Raw genomic sequence first — 25,503 nt, 5'->3', positions numbered from 1 at the left:
TGGAATGTTCTAAGCACTAGGAGAACAAGTGATATAGGTAGCTCTTAACTTTTCTTCCCATTTTTCGAGGCAGAAACGAGTTCCTACTACTTGAGGTAACAAAAAAGAGGTATAACCAGGAAGGACCGTCCAGACAAGAGGGAATCTACTCACGTATTTCTCAACATTCATACCCTTTTAGAAACGTCAAAGTGTTCCCGTAAAAAATCTCCGTGCCGTCTGATAGTAAGACTGATAAATGTTCCTCTCGGCAGTCTAGAATATTTTGGGGGCAACTTGAGGTATTGCATAAGAGCTTATAAAAAAAAAATCATCGCTCTTTACGCATCTAAAGAGGGAGAATAAATACTTCAGAAGTAGAATATAATTTTTATTGGCCTATCAAACTACCCTATTATTGACCTCTTTGCTATAATCTTTTATTTCCCTTAAATCCAAGGACCGTTCTGTAAAACAGCTCTGTAATCGGTATCATCTGGGCTGGAATAAACAGGCAAGCCTACATGTTCATTCAACCAATCTATCACCGTCTTATGCCACACTAAACTGTTCTCCTGGTTCAAAACCCAATGATTTTCATCCGGGAAACTCAAAAATTTACTCTCAATACCCTTTGCCTGGAGAACGTTAAACGCAGCGAGACCTTCCGCAATTGGAAGACGGTAATCTAGCTCATTATGATTAATAAGATGAGGAGTCGACCAGGCATCGGTGTGGTTTGCCGGGTTCCAGCGTGCGTAATTGTCAAAGTTTTCCCAGAGTGTTCCGTTGAAGTCATGTTGCATGAACCAGAGTTCCTCGGATGAATATTGGGCAAGAGTCGAGAAACATCCATCGTGTGTGAACAAAGCCTTGAATTTACGTCCGAGAGGTTGGCCTTGAATCCAGTTCACCATGTATCCACCATAACTGGCACCCAAAGCGATAGCTCGATCGGTATCGACGTATGAGAGATTCTCTTCGATGTATTCCCAACCTTTGACGAGGTCGTTGTATGGTCTACCACCCCACTGGTTTTGAATTCCGTCGGTGATATTTTGACCAAACCCTGTACTACCGGTGGGGTTAAAGGCTACAACAACATAACCTTGTTCCGCGAATACGGCCATATTCCAACGGGTACTCCAAAGATCTTCAGTTGCTCCCTGAGGTCCACCGTGAATGTAGAATGCTAAGGGATATTTTTGACCTTCAACAAATGTACTTGGTTTGATGATCCATGCATGGACAAGGTAGTCTCCATCGCCTTGGTAGAAAACATCGGAGATAAAATCACGGGAAAGTCCATAGGCCTTAAGACTGTTGAGATTGGCTGAGATAGTGGTAATACCAGATGAAGCATTGGTGGCAGCTGAAACGATGGGATCAACGGAAGAGAATACCGAGTTATCGAGGTAGCTTGAACTGCTAATAAGTAGCTTGTCTTCTCCTTGATAGTGAAGATCTGTCACACCACCATCTTTGAAGATAATGGATGGAAGGGTTGTGTTTGTAGGATCTGAAGTAAATGTGAACAGTCTAACTCTAGCGAAATCTTCGGCTACTGCGTAGATAGACTCTCCATCTTGACTGTAAAGAAGTGTACTTGGGCTACGATCCCAAGCTCCCTTTCCATCTTCCGAGGCAAAGAATTCAATGGCAGTCAAGTCGGAGGTGACATCTGCTACCTGCAGAACGCGGTTCTTGTCACTTTCGTAGCTGATATGCGCCATACGAACGAAAGCAAGTGAGGATCCAGAGGGTGAAAAGACTACGGCGTCCGAAGCACCTTCGAGGTTGGGGGTGGAAATCACCTTCAATTCTGGAGAGGTTTCGGTAAATGTCGTCAATGGTACATAGTAAACATCCGACTTGGTTGTGGTGGCTTGATTCAAAGTGATGTCCTTTGCAATGAAAGACAAACCTTTGCTACTAATGTCAAAGCTGCTTAAAGTTAGAAAGTTTCCCAAAAAGTAATGTGACGTCATTCACTTGCCTGTTTGTGGCACCGAATGGTGGGACGGGCGATTCGAGCCCAGATCCATTCAAAGCATTAATTGGCTCGCTGAGAGTATAGTTGTTTCCAGTGGTTGATAAAGCAGCATACCAAATACTGTTTCTCTGAGGTGTGACGTCTATATTATGTTAGTGCTGGTTGTCAAAGAAAAAGAGTTTGGGGGTTCCTTACAAGTGTCCCAATGCCTCACGAAAATTTTGGTATACGCTCTTCCGGTTGAATAAGGTGTGGGAGCAAGTTCGGAATTGTACAAAGTACCATTGGGTAAAGCTTGGCCACTGAATGCAACACCAAGAGTTCCCTCGCCAATGCTAACTAGCTTGAGGTTGTCTACTGCTCCAGGAACAGAACCTGCCGAGATGGGTCTATAAAAAGGTCAGAAATGGGTCGAGATTCAAACAGGAAGCCATGTTAAGGTTTCCGTAGTATTCTTTATAGCCCAAGACTACATGACGGACGTAACAAAATACTCACTCCGCACTTGGTGCCGTTGCATCTCCAACAACAAAGCTAGTGGATCCATCCTCCTCCGAAACGAACCAAATGATCTTACTTCCATCACCTAGCCAATTGACATTGCTGATGCCACTGGAATTGCTAAATAGCCAAGATGTACCATTCGCAAGGTTCATCACACGAAGCTCATGAGCATTGTGATGTTCCTCAAATGAATAGGTAGCCACAGTGTAAAGTGCAAGCGTTCCATCTGCATTTGGGATGGCCGATCCTCGTCGAGGAGAACTCAACATAGCTTGAGGGGTGAATGTCGGTGTAGAGTTGGTGTAGGTACCATTAGCTAGCCCTGCGGATAGCAGTGCCACCAACGACAAAGAGCTCCTCATGGTAAAGAGCATGATGGGCAAGTGTCCTAGTGGGCTTGAAGAAGGACGGCAAGAGGGGGGTGACTTCGAAACACAACTTTTCGGGGAAAAGCCGAGCTTTTATATATTCGCCATTCATTCCTTTGCGCCCCGCTAATTGGGTTGTTATCTCGGGCTATGATGTCGTGCTAAAGTGCCAAGCTCTATAACAGTAAACATATTGACAGTTTACATCCGAAGCTTAAACAGGGCAATATGCATTCACTCAACGGTAAAGTCACACAAAGTGCGGAGAGAGCTTTCCCCTGTGAATTTTGTCTGTGGTCTTATCGTAATACCAGGATTCTATAAGGTAATTCCAATTGTTTGGGAAGATCGGCCAGGGGCATACCAATTGAAATTGGTTCATTCATCTGAGTTCACTCGTATCGATTCCGATGCTCAACCATGAGGCTGGGCCAATCTAATCATGAGGGGAAGGTCTGTAAAAATGCTATCGGAAACTATCATTCAAAAGGAAGGTGGGAGTGTCTTGGCTATAAGCGCCAAGCGCCAAGACACGCCACGACAAATTGTGAGCCAGAAATGAATATATATATCACGTGATTCTCCTCCAAAGGCACGAAGAGTTCTGAGATTGCGTGCCCGACGGTGTGAGCCGTTCTAAACCGACCTGTACTTCGAGAAGGCTTGATCCGTACTCCGACATGGAGGATTTGACGAGTACAAATCCTAACAGGGGGTCAATGCAAGTGATCAACAATCTGAATGCTAGAATGATCTTAACGGATACCTAAGCAACGAATTCAAGCGAAAAATGGAAGTCTAAAGATCCGAAAGTTTTTTTTTGGAAAAGTGGTTTTGTCGCTCAGGTTCCGCTGCACATCTTGCCCACCGATAGTGGGGATTTAATCGACTCAATGAGAGGCGTAATATGTATGCTCAAATAATGCATTCATAGCCATGGGCCAAAATCTGATCGGCACACCTTGTACCTTTCAGGAAATATAAAATACATGCTACATACGCTTGTAGTACAGTGGAGAGAGTTTGTTTAATTCGCCATTACCATCCCAATTCATTATGCCTTTTTGTTTTTATCCTCAAATGCCTCAGTGACATTTAATCCCAATCCCTCCGAATCCAAATACATCTTGTTGCGTCCACCAGCTTCTTGAATGATTTGAGCAATTGCTCTAGCATTCTCGATTCTCTTCAAATCAACGTATGATCGACTCTTCTTGATAGCATCACCAATCAACTCTGCAGATCTTGCTTCTCCCTGGGCCTTAACAATCATAGCTTGCTTCTCTTGACGTGCCTTGTCAACTACGAATGCAGCACGCTGAGCTTCTTGCTGTGCAACTTGCTTGGCCTCTACTGCTGCTGTAAACTCGGGAGAAAATGCGAGATGCTATTGATTCATTAGCACTCGTGTAATTCTTAGAACATCTTATAAATATCATACCGTTAAGGAAACATCATCAAGCATGATGTTAAACCTAGCTGCTCTCTTCGACAAGTTCTCTCTGACTAATCTTGCAACCATCTCACGTTGGGTGATCAACTGACTGGCGTTGAATTGCGCAACTACACTCTTTAAAACTTCGTTCACAATAGATGGCAATACTCTCTCATCGTAATCGGTACCTAAAGTTCGGTAGATTTGAGGAAGGGCATCGACTCGAGGCCTTGAGAGAACACGGCAGGTAATGTTGACCATTTGTAAATCCTTTGTACCGGTGAGGGAGGCGACATTGCGTGGCTTTGCTCGAACATCATAATCTATAGGAGTCTCGAACCATGGGATCTTGATATGTGTACCTAGAAAACGAAATTGTAATGTTAGCCACCACATTGTATGAAATAATCGCCCCAGGAAAAAGTAAATACATACCTTCACTGTAGATTTGCTTGCCAACACCACCTAATCTCGTATATTTGATAGCTCTGTGACCACCATCAACGTTGAAAAGCGCATTATTTCCAACGACCATGATTCCACCCAGTGCAATAAGTGTAGCCACTCCGCCTGCTATTCCCTTTGGTGCCGGTCCTCCGCCACCATTTCTACCTGCTTCACTTGCCATCCTCTGCAGCCTCTTGAAAACATCTTGCGGATTGTTCGACATGATGGCAGCTTTCGAAAAGTCGGACACAATATCGATCTGCGAATTATTGTGGAGGGGTTTGAGGGGAGAATATCGTGGTGCGGAGGGGGTATTTGTGAAGCTCTATGATCAGATCAACGAAAACCGTCCTAGCGTATTTTTAATTTAGCCGCACCTTCACTCCACACAAGCTTTGACGCCAAGCAGAGTGAAAGTCGTGAAGCGCGATGGACTAAACCTTACTATCATTTCTATCAAGGACGTATTCCTCTTCCATGCTGCTCAAAACAACATATTAAAAATCGAATTTTTTTCAAAACAGAGGCATCGCTTTTCAATCGCTTCTACTCCCACAATTATAAAAGGAATTTGGATTGTCGGTGCTCATAAGGAAGAGGACAAGAAGGATTTTAGAGTAGCCAGAAATCACTTCTTCAAAGACTTTCTGTGCCATTTCTCAATTTTGCAGTGACAAAAGAAGTGATCAATCCATTTGCATTCCTTTCTAAAGGGTCAAATCTTGCAAACAAAATCATCTCAACTCTGTCCATCGCATATTTCCATAGTCTGGAACATCCATTCTCTCTTTCAATATGTCAATAAAACCGCCTTCCAAGTCTGTATTTGTTGGAAATATTCCTTATGGTAATTTATCCTCTTTCTATTTGACCGGTCATCGTTGCTGTACCGTATAGAGCTAATTCACGCCGTATTCAAAGGTCTCACCGAGGAACAGATAATAGATATCTTCAGCAGCGCGGGAAATGTTGTCAATTTTCGGCTTGTCTATGATCGCGAAACAGGTAGACCCAAAGGCTTCGGTTTCGCAGAATATCCCGATTCAGGTACGTGCAGTACACTGCATATTTTGTTTGCGACTTTCCCATCCATGGTTACACTGCTAAAATTTTGCGCGTCCATCTAGATTCTGCAGCTTCTGCGGTAAGGAATTTAAACGACTACGAAATTATGAATCGAAAATTGCGCGTTGATTTCTCAAATGATGGTGGCGAGGAAGAGAATGTACGTCGAGCTTCTATCCTACAATAATCCAATCTACGAACATCTCGAGAGACTGTACTAATTTGTGTGTGTTTTGCAGTCTGCGCCAACCTATCAACCCCCCCCTCTCAATACAAACGGCCTTCCAGTTCCACCTCCATCCCTACCAATTCCTCCAGCCTCGAACACCTCCCCATTGCCGCCTCTACCAATAGGCATCGATTTACCCCAAGGTCTCACCTGTCCTGACGCTATCTCTCGCACCCTCAACACTCTCCCTCCATCCCAACTTCTTGACGTCCTCTCCCAAATGAAGACTCTTGCCTCAACCGATCCCCAAAAGGCGACCGAACTCCTCCATCAAGCCCCCCAACTCTCCTACGCCGTTTTCCAGGCCCTACTTCTGATGGGTCTCGTTCAACCCGAAGCCCTCTCATCCGTTATCGAGTCATCAGTCGCAGCACCAGTATCTGCTCCCCCTGTCTCAAGCATTCCTCCACCAGTTGCGGCTATCCCTCAATATGGAAATTCCGCATACCCATCTGGATACCCACCCCCTCCTCCACACATGTCAGGCCAAATGGGTTTGCCAATGATGGGTACTCCACCAGTACAAGGCTATGCGCCACCTCCACAACAAAGACAAGCCCCTCCACCACCAGCTCAAGTAGCGGAACCAGATGCAGATGCGTTGATGGCGCAAGTTATGGCTATGCCACAGGAATTGATCGATAGTTTGCCACCAGCTGATAGGGCACAATTGATGGCGCTGAGAGCCCAGTTTCGTGGATAAGTCTACGGGGTGAGTGAAAGAGAAATGGTTCAATTAAGGGCGTAATTCTCATGATTTTTCACCTTATGCTTCCTCGATATTTTCTGGTTCGGGGGTCAGGCGTTGATATGTAGTTAGCAAAGGAACCAATTAAGTAGATCAATCAAACAAATGTAAATTTAATTGCTGATTTGATTCGTCTATTCTCATTTAACTATATATCCCCCATGTGCATAGTTGAAATGCGTGGTATCAATGTGATTCTACATCCTTCAAAATCTAATATCCCTCCCATCCGACTTCTTCTAATCTTCCTTTCTTTCCTACAACTTCATCCTCCATTTTCTTCATGTAGTCCTCCATTTTTGCAAACACAGCACTATCACTAGCTCCAATTATTCTAGCTGCTAACAACGCTGCGTTTACGCTATTATTAATAGCAACAGTTGCAACAGGAACTCCTCTTGGCATTTGTACAATGCTCAGAAGACTATCCATTCCATCTAATGTACTTCCCTTTACTGGTACACCAATGACTGGAAGGGGAGTTTGCGCAGCGATCATACCAGGTAAATGTGCCGCCCCGCCTGCAGCAGCTATGATGACTTTGAAGCCATTGGAAGCGGCGTCGCGTGCAAAATCTGCCATGAGTTGTGGTGTGCGATGCGCAGATGTTATGGTAACGAAGTATGGAATTTGAAGTGAATCGAGGATAGCAAGACCGGGTTTGAGAACGGGGAGATCTGAGTCTGAACCCATAGTAATAGCGACGAGCTTTTGAGGTGAAGATGAAGATGAGATTGTGGTAGATGTGGATTTAGGGAGACCTTTTCGTTCGGCGCGCATGTTATCATTAAGCGCGATTAAGGGGGAAATGAGTTGCTCGGTTTGAGCCATAGAGCTACCAATGACAGTGATGTGACCAATTTTGCGGGCTGGCTTGGATTCTTTTCCGTACATGTGAAGGTTGGCCGTGGGGATCGCAGCGGCTTGTTGCATTAACTCCTTGTGAGAATCTTTTGACGCCCCACCAAGGATGTTCAGCATGATCGTTGCGGGAAACATTGAAGGAATAGTTGAGTTGGGGAAAGATGGCATGATGCCTAATATTGAAAGAAGTTGAGATTTGTATTGCGACATGGTTGGGCATGCTTCAATTGTATAATGTCCCGAGCTATAGTAAGAATGCGTTAGTGCTCGTCTAAATTTGCCTGTTGAGATAACGCCTCAAAATACTTACTTGTGAGGGCGAGGAGCAATCTCATTAACCAGTATTTCACCATCTTCCATAACAAATAGTTCAACTCCGAAAACACCTTTACCCCAAAGGCTACCCACTGCCTTGCGAGCTAAGTTTTGTGCTTTCTTTTGGAGCTCACTGGATATTCCTCTTGCTGGAGCATAAACCAATTTGCAAATGCTATCTTCGTGGATTGTCTCAACGACCGGGTATGCAATCGTAGAGTCCCCATCTTTGGAAACTTCATTTTCTGTCTTCACAACCATTACCGCAAGCTCCATTCTGAAGCTCGCCCATTTCTCGGCATATAATGATCGATCCTTCAATACCTCAAGTGCATTCTTGATATCGGATTCTGACTTCACAGGACAATTACCTCGTCCATCATAGGCGTCTTTCCTTGCCTTAAGCATGAATGGGTACCCGTGTGTGCGCCCGAACTCCTCAAGATTTCCTGCCTCCACCGCTTGTGATGTCGCAGTCTGTACTCCGGCTTTAATGAGGTGCTCCTTCTGTAAATACTTGTCCTGGATGACTCGCAATGTCTTCCAGCCTAAAGTTATATTAGTGTTGTTTCAAAGCTTGAATCAACATATTCATAATGAATATCAAAATGAATACCCACTGGGTTGCACTTCCACTCCAGAGTTTGCGAGCTCTTCCAATACGTATGTGTCCACATGCTCAATCTCCACTGTCAAAACATCTACTTTCTTTGCAAGTTCGCGGATTTTTTCTGCGTCAATGAAAGAGCCATCAAGATGGTCATTCTTGGCATTGACTTGCTTGGCTGGAGAGTTTGGTGCATCGAGAATAATAACCTTGACACCAAGAGGGTTCGCAGCTTCGCAGAGCATTTGCCCCAATTGCCCTCCTCCCAGAAGTCCTATAGTTTTCTCCATGATGTCGAATGGTGGGGTGTTTGATGATTGCGGGGTATTGAGAAGAGGAAGAAAAATTTGGGTTGGGGTAATATATATTACCTGCAGAAAATCCCACATTTGCTCACCGCTATGAGGCGGTGAGTTGCGAAATTCGAATGGATGATTAAAATGAACTGCCATTCCTTCAGCGTGAATCAAACTTTATGATTATTGATTGGTACATCAATTTTCACCCGATTTCACCAACTTGAGTTTCGTAATATTGACTACATTTGCATGCGAGTCTATCTATTTCATGTCACACAAGAGATCACCAGCCAGTAGGTGTACGGACTGATGAAACACTAGGAACTGAATGGATCATTAGACTGGACAATGGAAAGATAGATTCTGATATCAAACAATTGAAGAATGCAATAATCAAAAATATGGAAGTTAAGGAGTCCTGTCAATCCGTACACCCATTGCTGGATCTCCGCGTGTAGTAATGGCAATACCTAGAGTCAATATTGTGCTCAAATCAGCACAAAATATATGGTTCCTATCGATGTGTGGAGTATATTTTCCAAATGTTGGCCCAAAGCATTTTGATAACCCTAAGATCATAGGTATTCAAACCGATGCTTGTAGGCACACCTTGTCTCAAAAGAACCAATGTTACCTTTTGGCTTCGTTGTGGAGATGATCTCCCTCAGGAACGTTCTTTCCGCAGCCTGGGAGCTGTTGCGCTGCTCAGTATGATATTGGTGTTCGCAGAACATGGCCTGACAACTCCAAGCTGAAAACCATACATCAAAAACTTGCAAAGCCCAATGCCGATGACAACTAAGTGGTTATTTCAGTTGGGCCAAAAGTCGGTGATCGTACTGTTACTATCTTTGTGATCGATCCCTTGGTCTGATGACTAGTACTTGTAACATTGATCTATTGTCCGAGTCTATCAAAGCAGTGATTGCATAAACTGTTTTGTATGACTGGAGGTAGACATCAAGTGGTGCTCACGTCGCGCGGTAGTTTGCGGAACATCTACCGTCCTGAAACATTCATCATTTCAGGTCATATATGAATTAGGCTGGCGAACATATTGTATTAATCTTCAATTGTATCTTTTAGCTTCTTCTGTTCTTATCAAAGCAGTTTTGCTTCCTCTACTCATGCACATAATTCTTCTCATTTCGATTAAATCACAATACTTCTTCTAGGTTTCTTCGGAAGACTTTCAGAAACAGCAGTTTTTAAAATTTATGTTTCTTTGTATTCGTCAGCTTTTTAAAAATACCAAAGTCCACAGCAAAGGACTATAGCAACGTCTTCAGAGGGAAACTCGATCAGTCCCTACATTGAAGAATCGCCTCCACCATACTCCAGCGTCGATGGTATTCATTCCATGTCTGCACCGCATCGTGTTACGCTGGATTATTTGAAGTGGAGACTGGGCATGAAATTTTCCCATTACAATAATAGCCTCAAAATCCTCATTTTCAGACATCGCCTGAGGTTATATGAACTTTACCATATGCAGGATCATACATTGCCCGTACGGATACATCTCATCAAATCGGGGTTTGATGCCCCTTGCGGAGTTATGGACCAGTCGGAGGGAGATTACAACCTCCAAAGCATGAAGAATATCGAGATTTCAACGATTGTAACACAGGAAATTTCATTTTTTGTTTGAGTCTATCAGCAAGCTCATAGTGGGAAACACCCATCGCAAAAGGATGTCATTGATTATTTTGATGCGTGGGACTATGCGGTTCAATACTACGAAGCCACAACTTTAAATTACCCCAAATCTTGTGAAGAGTAGTGATATGGTGAAGAGATCTTGCCTCAATGATAATTCTAGCGATTATTCATATCTTCCTCTCTTGGAGTCATGTTTCCCCCCGATATTTGAATCATATTATGTTTTCGAATTTTATGTATAAACATCCTCTTTGGAGGTGTTTTCTTCCCACACCTGAACTTCAACAAAATTCTCTTGCAAAGTTCCAGAATTTTTTAAGTCAACTGAATACATATCAACATTGTAAATACACATTACACGGTTTTTCGTACCGACGCCTTGGTCTCCATATCCTGAAGGAGATCCTCATTAGCTGATGAAACTACATTGTCTCAAAAAATTTCAACCTTCCAATGTATGCCAACTATCCAGTCCCAGGCAATGTTTCCATGGTCGCATCTGAGGCTTGGTTAGCGTCCGAGAAATATTTGATGCTATTGAAGGATTCGGTACCTGACGAAGACCCACTAATTCCATTAGTGATAACATCTTCGCTTTCCATTCAAACTGCTTGCTCAGAAAATCCTCCACTGCCAGCTCTAGCTAAAGAAGTATTATGGTATAGCCATGAGAAGAAGTTCAAAGAACTCCACAACATTCCATATTCTCCGTATGTCATAAGGCTTCAAGAATTCTCCGCGCGTATCAACAACAACGACAATGACAAGACGCTACCCATTCCTCTGTCCTGTGCGACCTTATTGACGAAGAACGACTTGCAGGATGCAAAGCATAAACTAATTGAGCAGTTGATTCGAAATCAGATGAAGGACTTTGATAGTACTCATGGAACTTCTTACAAGCTCACAAAGTTACATCAATTCGAAGGCTTGGAATGGTTCGACGAATCATATGACAATGCTGTCATCGATTTCTGTGGTGCTCGAAAGGACCAGATTGAATTGGACAAGCTCAGATATGAAGCGTGGCAAGCTGGAGCTAGGTGGAGGCACGCATAATAATAATATGGAGACAAGTCGTTCCATCATTTGGACTGAGACTGGTGTAAGCTTTTGATGACTGAAAGCAGTCTAGTAATTAGATTAAATCTAACATCTCAAAACAGTTTTAATGATCTGATTGATTAAAAATTGAGAGCTTCCGATTGCCAAGATGTAGTCCTGGCTCCTGAGAATCCTGGACACGGCCTGGGAACATAGATTTTCTAAGACTTTCGCTTGCTTTCGAACTGTTTCTTGATGATACCAAAATACGTAGAGGTTGGCACAGTTCTTTGTTGTAACTTATCCATGGACAATATCTGAATAGCAGTGAGCAACACATAATTTATATTACACTTTTATGATCTAGATAGCACGAGAACTCTCCAATGCAATGAAATTGCTTAAATATTCTTCACAAGTACCTAATAAGTAAATTTGAGCAAACAACACTCTGTCAAACTTCCAGGTTTCCATAGCAGCAATCATGTTCCTCAGCAACGCAGAACCCAAGCGCCGTACTTCTTTAGCTATCGCCCCGGCCCCAAACCCGATAGCCTCGAATTCAAACAACTTTTCTCAAGCGATACGAGCCCTCACGAGTCGTTATCAGAAAAAGGCTGCAAAGATGGGGATTAGTATGGAGTGGATTGAGAGAAAGGTATTGGAAGATGTGGAGATCGTCAGGAAGGAATATTTATTGACGGGCAAGGGGCAACCTTCCAACGAGTTTGTCCTCTGGTTCTATGATGTCGAGCAGTGTCATAGAGATTCATGCTAGATTCGATGGCTTTGTCGAGACTTTGTGGGAAGAAGTCTGGGGTTTGTGTTCTAGTCGGGTTCGAAAGTAGTAGTCAATCTGTGTGGCACATGCAGATTGAGAATAATTCAAGACCGAGATACTCTGTCCAAATTTTATCTCTTGCTTAAGATATAAGTTGCATGTTATTTACAAAGATAGAGTTGATGCTTATCTAGTAAACCCAAAGACATCGAGATTTGGGCATGAATTTAAGTAATTTTCACTCTTGTCTGATGGCTTAAGTAGATAAGAAGTATTCATTCACAGCCAAGTGGGTTAAGAATTATTATTCAATACAAGAATGCCAATAATGATCCATTCAGACATGGCGTCACATTCGTATGCTCGACCATTTTTGACCCTTAAATAACTCTTCAGGCATGTCGTACTACATATCTGCGCAATACTGAAGACAAGAAAAGCTTCTAAACTTTTTGTCTACATATTCTCAAGTAATGCGGTCTGTCTACGCACCAGTGAGCCATACATTACTCGAGAACTTACGATTTCAGTTATGCATAGTCCAGCCACAAATTCTCCCATGAACCACCAAATCCACTTACCAGACACTCCTCCACCAACATCCTCAAACCCAGCTCCGTCTCCCACCCCCCAAAGAGGCATAGACTCAGCTACGGAAACAAAAAGCGACATACAATCACCAGATTTGAAATCAAAAAATAGTGACAAACAGCCAAGAGCTTCTCGGCAACCAGAGTATACCTCCTTCAGCAGTCTCGGTCTACGAGAACCCGCAGAGCCAAAACTTCTCGATTCTTCTAGCCAAGAAAATCTATCTACTGCCTCTCCCCCTCCTACAGCTATGCAACAGATCAAAAGTGTGCTGGGAATTGAGGCACCTCAAAAGTAAGGAACTTAGAATCTGCGATATTTTAGGTATGTTTTCTATATCTAAATAGAGCCTTCGTTGCTAACTTATGGAAAGGAGATTGTCGTACTTCTGTAAGTTGTGCGTGAGAAATTTTGCTTGATAATTGAGGCGTGAATTTTGGGGAGGTTGGGACTTTTGGGGAGGGAGGTGCTAGGTACGTGGAGCGCGTGCAAATTCAGCTCAAGGGGTTATTGAAATTCATATGAAGTATCATTATGCCTTTTTCTTTCACTGTGGGTTGAGTGAGCGGGTTCATTCTCGGGTTATGGACAAGTATTCACTGCAACTTCATTCTCTTATCTTTACATATTGATTCAAAAAATCAAATTTCCCTGACTGTGCATTATTACTTTCAAATTTCAAGCGGAAAATTTACTTGTTAGATGTATTTCAATGATTCGAAATAGTCTATAGAGTCAGTAGATTATGGTTTTAGGAACTACATATATTTCTGAATACATTTTCGAACCAATCTCATTTCTCACTTCATTTCCCTAAGCAAATCAGAAAGATCCCTCCGAAATTCCATATCAAAATAATCTCTCTATTACAAAAGCATCTACGACCTAGTCTAGTCAATCATCCTCTCGTACTGAGAATGCTTTTCTCCAAACGCCTCTCGAAAACTCCCGATCAACTTGAACTTCACAAAGCCGCGCTTCTTTACCACAAACAAAAGCACGCTTTTCGACCTATGCAACAAGTGCAGAAATCTCCAATTCATCTACCGGAAGAATCTATACGACAAAAAGTAGGCGTATCATCAGATTCCCCAATATCTATCGGCAATGTCTTTCAAGATGGAATGTCAAGTCTCCCAGTGATGCATCTGCCCGAACATCATCTTGTCCGACTTCGAAAATCGAGAACGCAAAAATCTGATAACGTCTCACACAAGACATCAATACACACGAACAATCTCTTTCGAGCTCGTGCTCCCAAGCCCAAAATTCGTATTTTCTCCAACAGACACTCCAAAGAGCCACCCAAGACGACAACTGAGGAGAAAACAAACACCTGTATCAAAGCAGCAGCTGAAGCAGCAATCAAACCCAAACCTACTCGTCTAGTTCTCGCTCCCGATTCTAAATGGTCTTTATCTCCACCCAAAAATGCATCTAATTCCAATCTAGCTCGCGGGGCTAGTGCGGAGCAAAATCACGACTACTCCGAGAACACCATCACGGTGGAAAAAGACCACACAGACGAGGACGGTTGTCACGACCTGCAGTCCAAGGAGATAAATGAGAGTGTCGCAGAAGAAAAACTTGAGTTAGATATTAGACCTTCGGAAGCAAGCAAAGTGGGATTATACCAGGGGTGGAAGAGACGAATCTTAGAGCGAAGCGGGGCAAAAGAGGTTCACTAGTTGGGAAATGCTGAGATGGATGGTTGAAGTTGGGAATATTTTATGTTTTGGTTTCGGACGGTAGCGAAGGGGGGGGGTGGTTTACTTGATAGCGCTCGGTGGGAATTTGATGTTGAGAGGCAAGTTTCATATTCTCTGTATTTTGTAGCAATTCTATATTTATTAATTCTTTTGTTCTATCCGAGCCGGTTTTGTTAATATTCATGACGTTGATTTCTCAATGATTATTCTACCGCATTTTTTGACTCAAATTCGAAAGTTTCGAATAAGTCATATAGTCGACACCAAAAAAATCCAGTCATGTAAAAAGAGCAAAGGAAGAGGATTCATGATACTCATCAGTGTGGTAATATATAGTTTCGCTGTCTTCATTACTCAAATCCTGAAGAGACAATCTACAATCTATACAAGCCGACAACTTTTCATCGTTGCACACGACATACTCTCCCTTTTCATCAATATACAAAACACAGACCAACCATTCAAAATGCTCAGCACCGAATTAAACTCACCACTCAACACTCATGCCGCAGACGTAGAAGAACCTAACTGGTCTGAGGAAAGACCTCCCCCGTACAACTCAACTAGTTCTTACCTTACCGGACCAGACAAGTTCGAGAATCTCCATCTCGATGACCCCAAAGACACCAACGATGATATTTGCAACAAAACTGCACAAGCCTCTACTAGATGGACCCATACATCAGAAGTGACCATCTCACCACCCAGCCAAGCCTACTTTCCCGACATGAAAAGCCAGACGGGTATCACCCCGCCCCCCTTTTCAGAATCTCAACGAACCCAGGAACAACCTCCTCCTATTTCCAAGCCGCCCCAAATCCCACAAACAAGAATAGAAGAACCCACTTCCCAACCCAACATCGAAGCACCACAATCCTCAACCTGGTGGTCCACTCGCTGGTCCACAACCTGGGCCCAAGCATTCGGAGAAACAACCACCACACCCAACCAAATCCACATTCCCTCTCAAAAAGCCCCCAACAAGACTCTCTCCAGAACCCCCAACCCCAACCCCATTCACACAGGGCGAAACCCCCACCAAGGATTCCAGCAGACCCAAACCCTCCTCGCAAACCACCTCATGAATCGACGTCGCACCTGCACGAACAGCAGGCCGCAGGAGCCCAGCCCCGAGCTCCGCAAAACATACGAGCAAGCCGCACGCACCTTCATCGACCTGATCCAAACACTCATTCTGCAATCCGAAGGCCCGAACCAGCGCGTAGACGACTGGACGATTCTGGGAATGCTCGATGCCCAGTATGCGATTGCGATCGCGGGAGAGAAGAAGCCATATCTGTATGGCGAGTGGGAGTATCTATGGGCTGTGCACGAAGATGAGATTGCGATGCGCGGGGATGACTCGGGGGCGGAGAAATCTGCGCGAGATGCTGGGGTGCGGAGAATGGAGTATCGTGTGCCGACGAGGGAGGATTGGAAGTGGTGGTGTGGGGAGTGGAAGAAAGTGCCGGGGGCGATGAGGGAGTGGAAAGCGAGAGAGGAGATTTGGCCGTGGCAGCGGAGATTTTGGGTTGGAGTTTGCTAGTTGGGGGGGAGGGAAGAGGTCGAGGTTGAGAGGATGGGCTGTTGGAGGAGAGTGATGTAATTTTCGTCGTATTTTAATAAGCGAGGGGAACAGGAAATTGAGACCAGTAGAGAATGATGCCGAGCAATTTAATTGACCAGACAGTTATTAGCATCAGAATTCACGTGAAATTACTTTCTATACCAAACGGAAGAAATCCCATCATCTATCCATAGCCACCCATATATGCACGAATTCAAAAGCAGACACAAAAATGAATGCAAGCTTAAGAAGCACCGATGATATTAAACTAGGATACTACAATAGATACTAAATGGCAGGGAAGAAAATATGAGTCTCAAAGGTTGTATATATAAGCTTATATACATAGATATATACGTACACGTCCAAAGAACACTTAAATAATAGAAACCATTGAGTTTTTCAATTTGCTTTGAGAAGTACACTAACAATGCTTGAGTCTCAGTGTTCTCGAGCGACATCACAAAAGTGTAGATCAAGAATCAAGCGAGTAAGCAAGCGAGTCTCTCGCATTAAAAACAAATACAAAGACATCACAATGCACCCAAAACTCACACATGTACATATAATTCAAAGAATTCCATCACATCATAGGTACGTCAATGAATAGATAGATATCAGTCATAGGTAAGAAGAGGTCCCTAGGTACGATTGCAACCAAGTCCATAATAGTTTCTAGGTAGGTATCTTAGGTCCTTCTTCCATCACCAAGTCAATTCCTCGAATAATTCCATTTATCTTCTATCCTCCTTCCATAATCCAAATTGCCTTCTAGGCAAGTCCCACTTCATTTTTCTTCAATATACAAAGCTTGTGATTATACACTTGCAGTAATAATAATCCACCCGCCCATCCAGTCAACCAATCAAATAATAATGCCAGGAAGAAAAACTTTCTTAGGTATTCGCAAACGCCAAAACTCCACATGATTCATATCATTCCATCATATCCCATATTTCCATCTTTGTATTCCCTAGAGAAACGAACCTTTCTCTCCCAACGCAGGATCTCTTCGGGGAGGAGAACGATTTCTTCTATATCCCTTGATTTCAGAACTCCACGGTTCTAATTCTTCTTCTTCTTCTTCGAATGATGGAGCACTAGATGTACCAGATGGACTTTGTGTTCTAGTATCGCCTTTGACGAGTCCTAATCTTTCTTCTTCAGTTGCACCCTTAACAATCTCGTCACTTCCATGTCGAGAACCCATACGTTTTCTATCAGGTGAACGGACTTCTTGTGGAGGTCCGTCAGCATGTTGTGGTCCTCCACCCTTTCTGAAAACATTCTGGAATGAAAATTGTCTCTTGGCAGAGTGAGGTGGGGGTGTAGGTGGAACTAGATTACTGGCTCTGGAGATCGGACGGACTAGATCTTCTGCAATAGTAATATGTCTACCTCCCGAACCAGTGTACTCAGTCTTCTGATCGCGTAAAGCGGGTGGTAAACCCGAAGTGTTATCATCATGAATATAGTAAGCTTCATCGCTATTCTCGCTTTTGTAAATATTGCCATCACCACCTCTGTAGGTACGAATGTCGGTCAAGGGAACGGGGCGGGTAGGACTTTGTAGGTTGACAACAGGATTTGTGCCCGAAGACAGAGATTTTCCACGAGCTACACGGTTGCGAATAGTGCCAAAGATGGAAGAACTAAGACCAGTACCGGGGCGATCTTCTTCGTCGCGGTCTTCTTCTGGATCCGGGAAATGAGACATACCGAGAGGTGGGTGAGCAATAGGTGTTCTAGGAAGAGTTGCTCTGTGAGTTGGATGTTGCATGTTTTCGGGTAAAGGAGGAACAGATGAATTAGCACGAGATCTCATACTCGCGCTGTAGTTCGAACCAATCGTAGTTCTACGTCTTCGGAGACCATCCCATTCAACAATTTCATCTTCACCAAGTGGCTGCAAGTGAGACTCTTCATGAAGTCGCTTGGCTTCCTCCATTTCCATCTTGTGTCTAGCTGAAGAGAATTTTCTCACAATGGCAGCTGTTCCTCTAATGGCATCTGCCTTTGGCTCCGTTTCTGGTTGCTCTTGTTCGGCAATAATGCGCATTTGGTCGAGGTCACCAGCGAAAATAGCAGCATCTGGAACATCTTTGGCTGATTTCGATAGTTGAAGAAGGACGACCCCAGAACAAATAACCAGGAAACCCATGACGACCGTAATTATAGAGGTTGGAGTTCCTTTGAATCCTCTAAATAAAATGGCTGAAGTAACAATGGTAGAACTCGTAAACATAACATAATATGTAGGAGTTACCAATGCCGCATTGTAAATGTTAAGTGCTTTGTTTAAATATATGATCTCCGTTAAAAGCGTGCAGACGACGAAGACGAATAAAACGTATAAGAACCACTGATTGTACTGTTTTGTACCACCAATTTGAGTAACAATTGCAGCTCCCAAACCTTGTGTCGCAACAACACTAAGTCCTCCAATCAAACTGCAGATTGACAAATACACAAGCATGGATTTCTTTCCGTATCGTGGCCCAGCCCAAAATCCAAGAAAGGTACATCCAATGATGATGACGCCGGCGTAACTTAGAAACCCTGGAGCAATCACAAAATGTTGCATTTCTTGAATGGTCGCTGCCGAAGCTTCCGCTGGCGCATTCATGACAATAACCACAGATCCAACAATGCAGAGAAAACATCCAACTTTTCCGACCATACTCAGTCGCTCCTTGAGGAAAATTGCGGACAGGATAGTGGTAATGACGACACTGAGTGCGCCAAGCGGAGTGACCAAAATTGCATCAACAAATGCATATGCAACAAAATTGCAAATTTCTCCAAGAATCATGAGAGTCATACCAGACCACCACAAGGCATTCTTAAGGTACGCATATCCTTCTCCTGCTTCTTCATTGTATTTCTCATTGGCTCTCAATAATCCAATCTTCTTCAAAACAAAAGATATTCCGATGAATACTCCCGAAGCCACCGCCAATGAAATTCCAATTGCTTTATATATAGGTGGTCGAACTTCCGTGTCCGCATCTGCAGTGGTTGTGCCATTTGTCGTATTTGCTCTAGCATATATGAGGTTCGCAGCCAGGAGAGCATGCCCGGCTTGATCCATCATGGAGGGTAAGTCGGCGGGAAATCCGCCTAGAACGGATATGGAGACTTGAGGTTGTTGTATGTCGCTCAATAGAGATTCTTGTATTTATTCGGTATTGGAGGAGGTAGATCGAATAGGGATATTCCTTTACAATTGAGAAATTAGTGGTTTAGAGAAGTTTCGTGGATATTGTTGAGATTTCATGTAGAGGAATGGTGCGCGCCGACAGCTTTCGCAGTTATTTCGTAGTTATTTGTTGAGATTGCGTGAATTCGAGCGGGAAGATGTTCTTGGGATAAAGTAGACAGAGAGTCAAGCCAACAACAGCAAATAAGTTATTTATTAGTATGGTCTCGTTTTGTTTTCTCCAGATTGTGTGTGTGTGAGTGAGTGTGCGAAGATGTTGTTCTTGGGACAAAGTTGATCCAAGTTCCTCGAGGTAAAAGCAAGCAGGGTGTTCTGGTTCCTCGAGTCCTTTTTCTTGAACCACACAAGAGTGTATTGTATATTGAATCAGCCCTTCAATTAAAAGAATAAATTGTAAAATCTATGTGAAGTGTGCGGCATGAAGCATGAAGCATGAAGCATGAAAGGGAAGAAAATACAAAAGTGGATTGGATTGAATGTACTCCGTATATTACGACCACCTGGTGGGCTTTCCAGCGGAAATGTAGCTAGAACGAAAGCTTGCGAAACTCTAGAAGATAGTGAGGGTCGAGAGGGTCGAGAGGGTTTGGGTTTGGGTTTGGGCTTGGAATTGGGTGGAGAAGGCCATGGACTGATGGACTGATGGACTGGTGGATGAAGACATATGGACTGGTGGGCCGTTCGAGAAGTTTATTACTTTGACATTTTAGTCGAGGGGCTGGGCTAGCATAGTGTAGTAATAAGCGGGCTTCAAGGTAAAGTGCGCATACATCTACATCACTGGCTTGACTGGGTTGATTCTAAAGTTTATTTAACAGGTTTTTTTCTCTCTCCCTTGGTCTTGTTATAATGTACACGCAGGGCAATAAAATCAAGCAATGTGTTGAGGTGATACTTGGCCGTTCAGTGCACTCTTCATGTTCAATCAAAATGATAGGAGGCTATGCTAGAAGCATGGTGGATCGAGAAGATATACACACAGGAGGTATGCACAGGTACGTCCCGAGTATATATACAGATACAGAAATCCCATGTGTGATGTACGGCAACGGCACTCGAATGGAAATATTGAATTAGATGTTAGATGATACCGATGCTGATACTGACACTTTTACTCCGTATCTGTGGCGCTAACGATGTCACAGCTCAAGTCTTTAGCTATTTAAAATTCAAGACTATGCTATGACAGGTATGACAGTATTGTGCTGCACGACCTAGATAGGTATGGAGATTGCAATGGTCATTCATGTCAAGTGAATCTCAATCTCAATCTAAATCTGAATCTGAATCTGAATCTGAATAATCTCCAAACCCATAGTTGTAACGATAATATCTAATAACTATCAACCCACCTACCCACCTACCCACCTCCCAATCTCACACACATGTTGATCAACGAGAACAGAAAAGAAGCGAGGTTGTCGCGGTCCTATCCTATCCCTACGAACCTTCAAATTGATGTCATCATCATTGCGATCGCTCCCTGGAAACTCGGAGCAACGACTAGAGAAACTAACGACTACAAGTAATTTTACACAGGAGGTTGGATGTATCAGAAAATCCCACAGGCGACCCTCTCGTGATTTGAAGCGAGGAGGGGGGTTCCAAGGTTAATGTTTTGATCTTATAATCCGTGTCGACTTACTTGTGAATGAGAACAAATGAGCTGATTGCTTATCCTCATCTTTCTTGTTTCTTCTTTCTTCTTTCCTCTTTCTACTCTCAACTCTCAACTCTCAACTCTCAACTCCCTACACAACACCACACACACACACACGCGCCAACTGCCCCTTTAATCGGTTACGTATGTTTCATCAGCATTAATCAATTTTGATTGGATGAATCATGTCAATTCCATCCAACATTCCCTGCATTGATATCATATCATATCATATGCTCGAGCACTTGGTAGCAAACAATTTCGATGTGATGTGAGCCACCAATAGATGATGCACGGAGTATCAGGATTCAGTACCCGCTTGCCCAGCAATACATACCACCACGGATTCAGGTAAAAGTATATGATCATGTCACTCTTCCGCTTTTCTTTACCACACACACACACATACACACACGCACGCACGCACACTCTGTACAGTAATCTCGAATCAAATCATCGCGATACTACCGCCTAGAAACCTATTCGATACACATTGCCACTGCCACCCACTACAACTATTCTCCTTTCATTCTCCAAAGCCTTGCATAGCATATCTATCACCCGTCGTGCCATCCTCATCCATCCCCAGCCGCGCAAACCTACCAGTAGATGGCTCATGCTGACAGAAACCAACGAATACGAGTTTTTCTTTAAATAAAATCCTCCCCCCCCCCCCCCCCAAACTAACATCCCAAACGCCCTCCAGCCAAAGAAAAAAAGCCATTCATTCGTGTGATGCCTGTCGTGTATATACATAGTAACAACCCGACAGACCAGTCCGCCTCTTAGCTCACATGCGCAATCCCAGATACCTACCTACCTCCCTCTCTACCCACCCACGCATCTACAGTAGTCAAAAGCTAAGCCTACCTACTAGCAACTCCAACTCCAACTTCTCCCAAACCCCATAACTTTTCCATCATCATTTTCCCACCCAATCCAACCTCCAATCACTGTCACTGTCACTATCACTCTCACTCTCACTCCTCCCAATCAGAAATGAAAATGGAAATGGAATTCTCTGCACCCAAACACGCAATTCATCCACCCACCCTCCATCCCATACATCTCACCCAAAACGCATCCCAAGCTCCATCTATGCATCTATGCATCTATCTTCGCAACTCACACCATCCATCCATCCATCCATCCCTCCATCCATCCCTCCATCTATCCACCACCGTACGTGCATCCTGCGTGCAAGCCAAGCCACGCCACGCCATCCCCATACTCCTATCCACAACGGTGCCACAGAAGATGCTGCATCTCCCACTCGTACATTCCATTCCGTGATCTAGAATTTCCGCTTCGTCTTCACATACACATACACATACACATACACAACAAGTATAAAACAAACCATTTAATACAGCATCTCTAATCAATAAATCAATCAATCAATCAATCAGATCGTACCGATAAGATACGATAGACATCATCTAACAATAAGCATAACTCCAGCCGAGTGAGTTCACAACAGTTAGTTAGTTAGTTAGTTACCTTACCTTACCCACAACCCACCAAGTAACAAACAAATAACAAGGGCGTGCGATTGGTGCAGACGACTCGATTGACGTGAGTGAGCTGACCCGATACCAATCACACATACCATACCACACCCCCTCTCCACCCCTAACCTCAATCAACATCATTCAACCAACAAGACTCTCTCTATCCATCACGAACTCATCTTTCCGCTTTCTGCCATATCAAAATTCGCGACACCGTATACAACCTACCCGGGGCGTGCACCGCTCGCAGTTCGCAGCATGGAGCTTCCTTCTGTCCTTCCTCCTTCCTTCCCTCTCGATTCCTCATTAGGGTGGGTATTCATTCATTCAGCATGAGAACCATTTCCCCTCCTATACACACACACACACACACACACACAGACACCAAGTCTACATCTAGATCTAGATCTAGACCCCGAAACACCACCACAGATTCCTCTCTATCAATCCACCCATCACACCAAACCTCCATCATCCATCACCTATCATCCATCACCTATCATCCATCACACCAAACCTCCATCATCCATCACCTATCATCCATCACCTATCATCCATCACACCAAACCTCTCAAATCCCACCCCTAAGTTTCCAGAATTACCCCCCCTTCTTCAAAAACAAAAAAAAATCCTGATCACGTGCATATAAAATCTCAACTAAAAATCCCATCGTTCTGCACGAGAACGAGAACAAGAACAACTGATAATATAAAAATATTTATATAAATGTTTGAATCGCAACACGGTCATTCATTCCAATCCCCATTTATTTCAACACTGCATAGTCTAATCTGAATGAATGAATGAATGAGTATGTCTGTGATTATCATCAAGTATTCCAGATCACTTGATTATAACAATTCCAGACTCTAGGTAAGGGGTGCGAAGGTTCTATGTTGAGTCCGGCACGTGTTAATGATTCGGAAAGTGTACGGTAACATATATCATCAACATTTCAGTTTGCTTGAAGGAAGACTTGTAATGATTCCAATTTTGAAAGATCTCTCATCATATCATTTGAATGACTGTCTCAATCTATAGATATTCTACAGTCAAGATGATGAACAATAAACACAATATACATAGATAATTCGGACCGACGTTTCTCATCTAATACTTTAATCTAATGCATCTATCTAGGCATACGAAGATCTAAAAATCTCACTGATGCTAACATATCCCCTCGGATGTATGATTCGTAACAATAGTATAAGACTACCATAAACCGTTCCTCATCCAGAGCCTTTCTTTGGTGCTCCAGTCTCTTTAGCAGATTCGGCAGAACGATTCCAGCTCACTCTCTTAGCAAGCTCTTGCCTGACTCCCCATCGTCCTTTGTGAGCAATCTGCTGTGGAACATCCAGCTTAGCACGTGTATAATCCGCCCATTGCGCGCGATAATAGCCCGCACCACGACCCGAAATTCCCAATGGCAGAACTCGCTTTGTACCGCGGAAATCAATCTCACCATCATTCTTATCAGGCATACCACAAAAGATACCTTCTACTGTTCTTCCCCCTCGTGCTCGAATGGTTATCGTACCAGTACCTTTCTCGGAGGACCCGGAGAATGTTCCCTTTCCATGCCATTTGAAACCCATTGAATCATTGTGTGCGAGGTCTTTGATTTCATCATCCAAACAGAAGAAGCCTTCAACTATGCCAATGTCAAAAAACCCTAGAACTCTTCCTTGTTGCTGGTCTACGTGAAGACGAACCATCAGACCCTTTGACTTTGATGACCAATCTTCTTCTATCTCCTTACTGGTGATATCATAAATACCCGTAATCATCTCGACAAAACTCTTTTGATCGTCCTCTGTCCATTCCTCGACCTGTAATGTATCACCCTTTGGTGAGGGTGTTGAATCAGCACCATCGCGTTCACTTTGTGGCATTGCCATTGTAGATCTTGGAGTGGGAGATCGTGGTTCTTCATCCTCCTCAATTTCTGCATATCCATTCCATTTATCAATAAACTGTTGAATAGTCATATCCACAAGACAAGGACCATGTGGTATCTTGCCATGAAATTCACAGCGGCCACTTGGAAACCCAACACCAGACATTGCCTCGAAGTGTCCCCAAATCTTGCCGTTACCAAATCGAATCTTTCCGACAGTAAAGGATGAGTTGAAGGTTTTGTGTGGTATCTTTGAATTCATGCCACGCCATTTGAAACGATACTCTCGAGTAGTAGCAATCTCATCATCTCCGTCATCTGCGTCATCCTTATCATCTCCAGACTCTTCACTCGATTCTTTATCTTTTGCTCGTGCCTCGTGAAACTTTGAGTATTCGATATCTGCCCTAAAGTGCTCTTGGCTAGGACCGGGATCAATAAGCAAAGAACCTTTGAAAACGTCCATTTCGAAAGTCCCCAAGAGACGATCATGGTCCCAGATCAGTTTAATACGTGAAACATAACCTAGACCGGGAAGACTGTCTAGCTTGACTTTGTAGGTGGCCTGCATATTTCGCATACGATCCCGATAGTAGTCGTCTTGAAACACCATTGCATTTATGTGCTCGTTGTCGCGTTTGCTTCGATTGGCAGCCAAGCACTGGGCCATATTAGGGATCTCATTCTGACTAGAGGATTCTCCAGCCTTCTTTTTCCCGGTACTTTTTCCGAAAAACATATTTTTAATTGCTAGGTTGTGTGTTGAACAATTGAAGTATGAAACTGGAGGTTTTGAATGATGAAGTGACAGTATACTTGTTTACTCGAAGTGCATCGTGCCTACCTGCCTACCTGCCTAACATAGCAAGCACGATGTTTGCGCCTGCCACCTCTTCAACACTGAGGCATACTATCTAGCTCTGACTTGGTAAATATTCCAAGGGCCGACGACGACTTGATTATCCGCTTCTGGGTTTCGAAACTAAAGAACGTGATTTCGTC

The 25,503-nt window shown here is 43.6% G+C and overlaps 9 protein-coding genes across 9 annotated transcripts; 4 read left to right on the top strand and 5 right to left on the bottom strand.

Moving 5' to 3' along the window:
- Positions 1–357: 357 nt before the first annotated feature.
- BCIN_07g01720 (hypothetical protein) lies at positions 358–3,096 on the bottom strand. Its single transcript, XM_024693882.1, has 4 exons — positions 2,471–3,096; positions 2,168–2,361; positions 1,976–2,114; positions 358–1,923 (listed from the first exon to the last, which is right to left on the bottom strand). Exons 1-4 carry the CDS (start codon positions 2,848–2,850, stop codon positions 429–431), a joined length of 2,208 nt encoding a protein of 735 aa, XP_024549671.1. The 5' UTR covers positions 2,851–3,096; the 3' UTR covers positions 358–428.
- Positions 3,097–3,705: 609 nt separating this feature from the next.
- Bcphb2 lies at positions 3,706–5,059 on the bottom strand. The gene is made up of 3 exons (XM_001545702.2): positions 4,715–5,059; positions 4,286–4,641; positions 3,706–4,231 (listed from the first exon to the last, which is right to left on the bottom strand). The coding sequence occupies exons 1-3, from the start codon at positions 4,947–4,949 to the stop codon at positions 3,899–3,901; spliced, it is 924 nt and encodes a 307-aa protein (XP_001545752.1). The 5' UTR covers positions 4,950–5,059; the 3' UTR covers positions 3,706–3,898.
- Positions 5,060–5,186: 127 nt separating this feature from the next.
- Bcrna15 lies at positions 5,187–6,868 on the top strand. Its single transcript, XM_001545703.2, has 4 exons — positions 5,187–5,573; positions 5,648–5,773; positions 5,854–5,951; positions 6,031–6,868. The coding sequence occupies exons 1-4, from the start codon at positions 5,522–5,524 to the stop codon at positions 6,721–6,723; spliced, it is 969 nt and encodes a 322-aa protein (XP_001545753.1). The 5' UTR covers positions 5,187–5,521; the 3' UTR covers positions 6,724–6,868.
- Positions 6,869–6,886: 18 nt separating this feature from the next.
- Bcade2 lies at positions 6,887–8,926 on the bottom strand. Its single transcript, XM_001545704.2, has 3 exons — positions 8,568–8,926; positions 7,943–8,495; positions 6,887–7,876 (listed from the first exon to the last, which is right to left on the bottom strand). Exons 1-3 carry the CDS (start codon positions 8,842–8,844, stop codon positions 6,982–6,984), a joined length of 1,725 nt encoding a protein of 574 aa, XP_001545754.2. The 5' UTR covers positions 8,845–8,926; the 3' UTR covers positions 6,887–6,981.
- A 1,865-nt stretch (positions 8,927–10,791) lies between these two features.
- BCIN_07g01680 (hypothetical protein) lies at positions 10,792–11,726 on the top strand. Its single transcript, XM_024693881.1, has 2 exons — positions 10,792–11,620; positions 11,682–11,726. Exon 1 carries the CDS (start codon positions 10,969–10,971, stop codon positions 11,572–11,574), a length of 606 nt encoding a protein of 201 aa, XP_024549670.1. The 5' UTR covers positions 10,792–10,968; the 3' UTR covers positions 11,575–11,620; positions 11,682–11,726.
- A 2,030-nt stretch (positions 11,727–13,756) lies between these two features.
- On the top strand, positions 13,757–14,677 carry BCIN_07g01670 (hypothetical protein). Its single transcript, XM_024693880.1, has one exon. It carries the CDS (start codon positions 13,849–13,851, stop codon positions 14,617–14,619), a length of 771 nt encoding a protein of 256 aa, XP_024549669.1. The 5' UTR covers positions 13,757–13,848; the 3' UTR covers positions 14,620–14,677.
- Positions 14,678–14,700: 23 nt separating this feature from the next.
- BCIN_07g01660 (hypothetical protein) lies at positions 14,701–16,278 on the top strand. Its single transcript, XM_024693879.1, has 2 exons — positions 14,701–14,738; positions 14,977–16,278. Exon 2 carries the CDS (start codon positions 15,107–15,109, stop codon positions 16,184–16,186), a length of 1,080 nt encoding a protein of 359 aa, XP_024549668.1. The 5' UTR covers positions 14,701–14,738; positions 14,977–15,106; the 3' UTR covers positions 16,187–16,278.
- A 487-nt stretch (positions 16,279–16,765) lies between these two features.
- On the bottom strand, positions 16,766–20,206 carry BCIN_07g01650 (hypothetical protein). Its single transcript, XM_024693878.1, has one exon. The coding sequence runs from the start codon at positions 19,299–19,301 to the stop codon at positions 17,181–17,183; it is 2,121 nt and encodes a 706-aa protein (XP_024549667.1). The 5' UTR covers positions 19,302–20,206; the 3' UTR covers positions 16,766–17,180.
- A 3,453-nt stretch (positions 20,207–23,659) lies between these two features.
- BCIN_07g01640 (hypothetical protein) lies at positions 23,660–25,342 on the bottom strand. Its single transcript, XM_001545049.2, has one exon. The coding sequence runs from the start codon at positions 25,238–25,240 to the stop codon at positions 23,831–23,833; it is 1,410 nt and encodes a 469-aa protein (XP_001545099.2). The 5' UTR covers positions 25,241–25,342; the 3' UTR covers positions 23,660–23,830.
- Between the last annotated feature and the right edge of the window lie 161 nt (positions 25,343–25,503).

This window comes from Botrytis cinerea, chromosome 7 (assembly GCF_000143535.2).
Source record: "Botrytis cinerea B05.10 chromosome 7, complete sequence".
Lineage (NCBI taxonomy): Eukaryota > Fungi > Ascomycota > Leotiomycetes > Helotiales > Sclerotiniaceae > Botrytis > Botrytis cinerea.
This window is presented reverse-complemented; position numbering and strand designations above follow the sequence as displayed.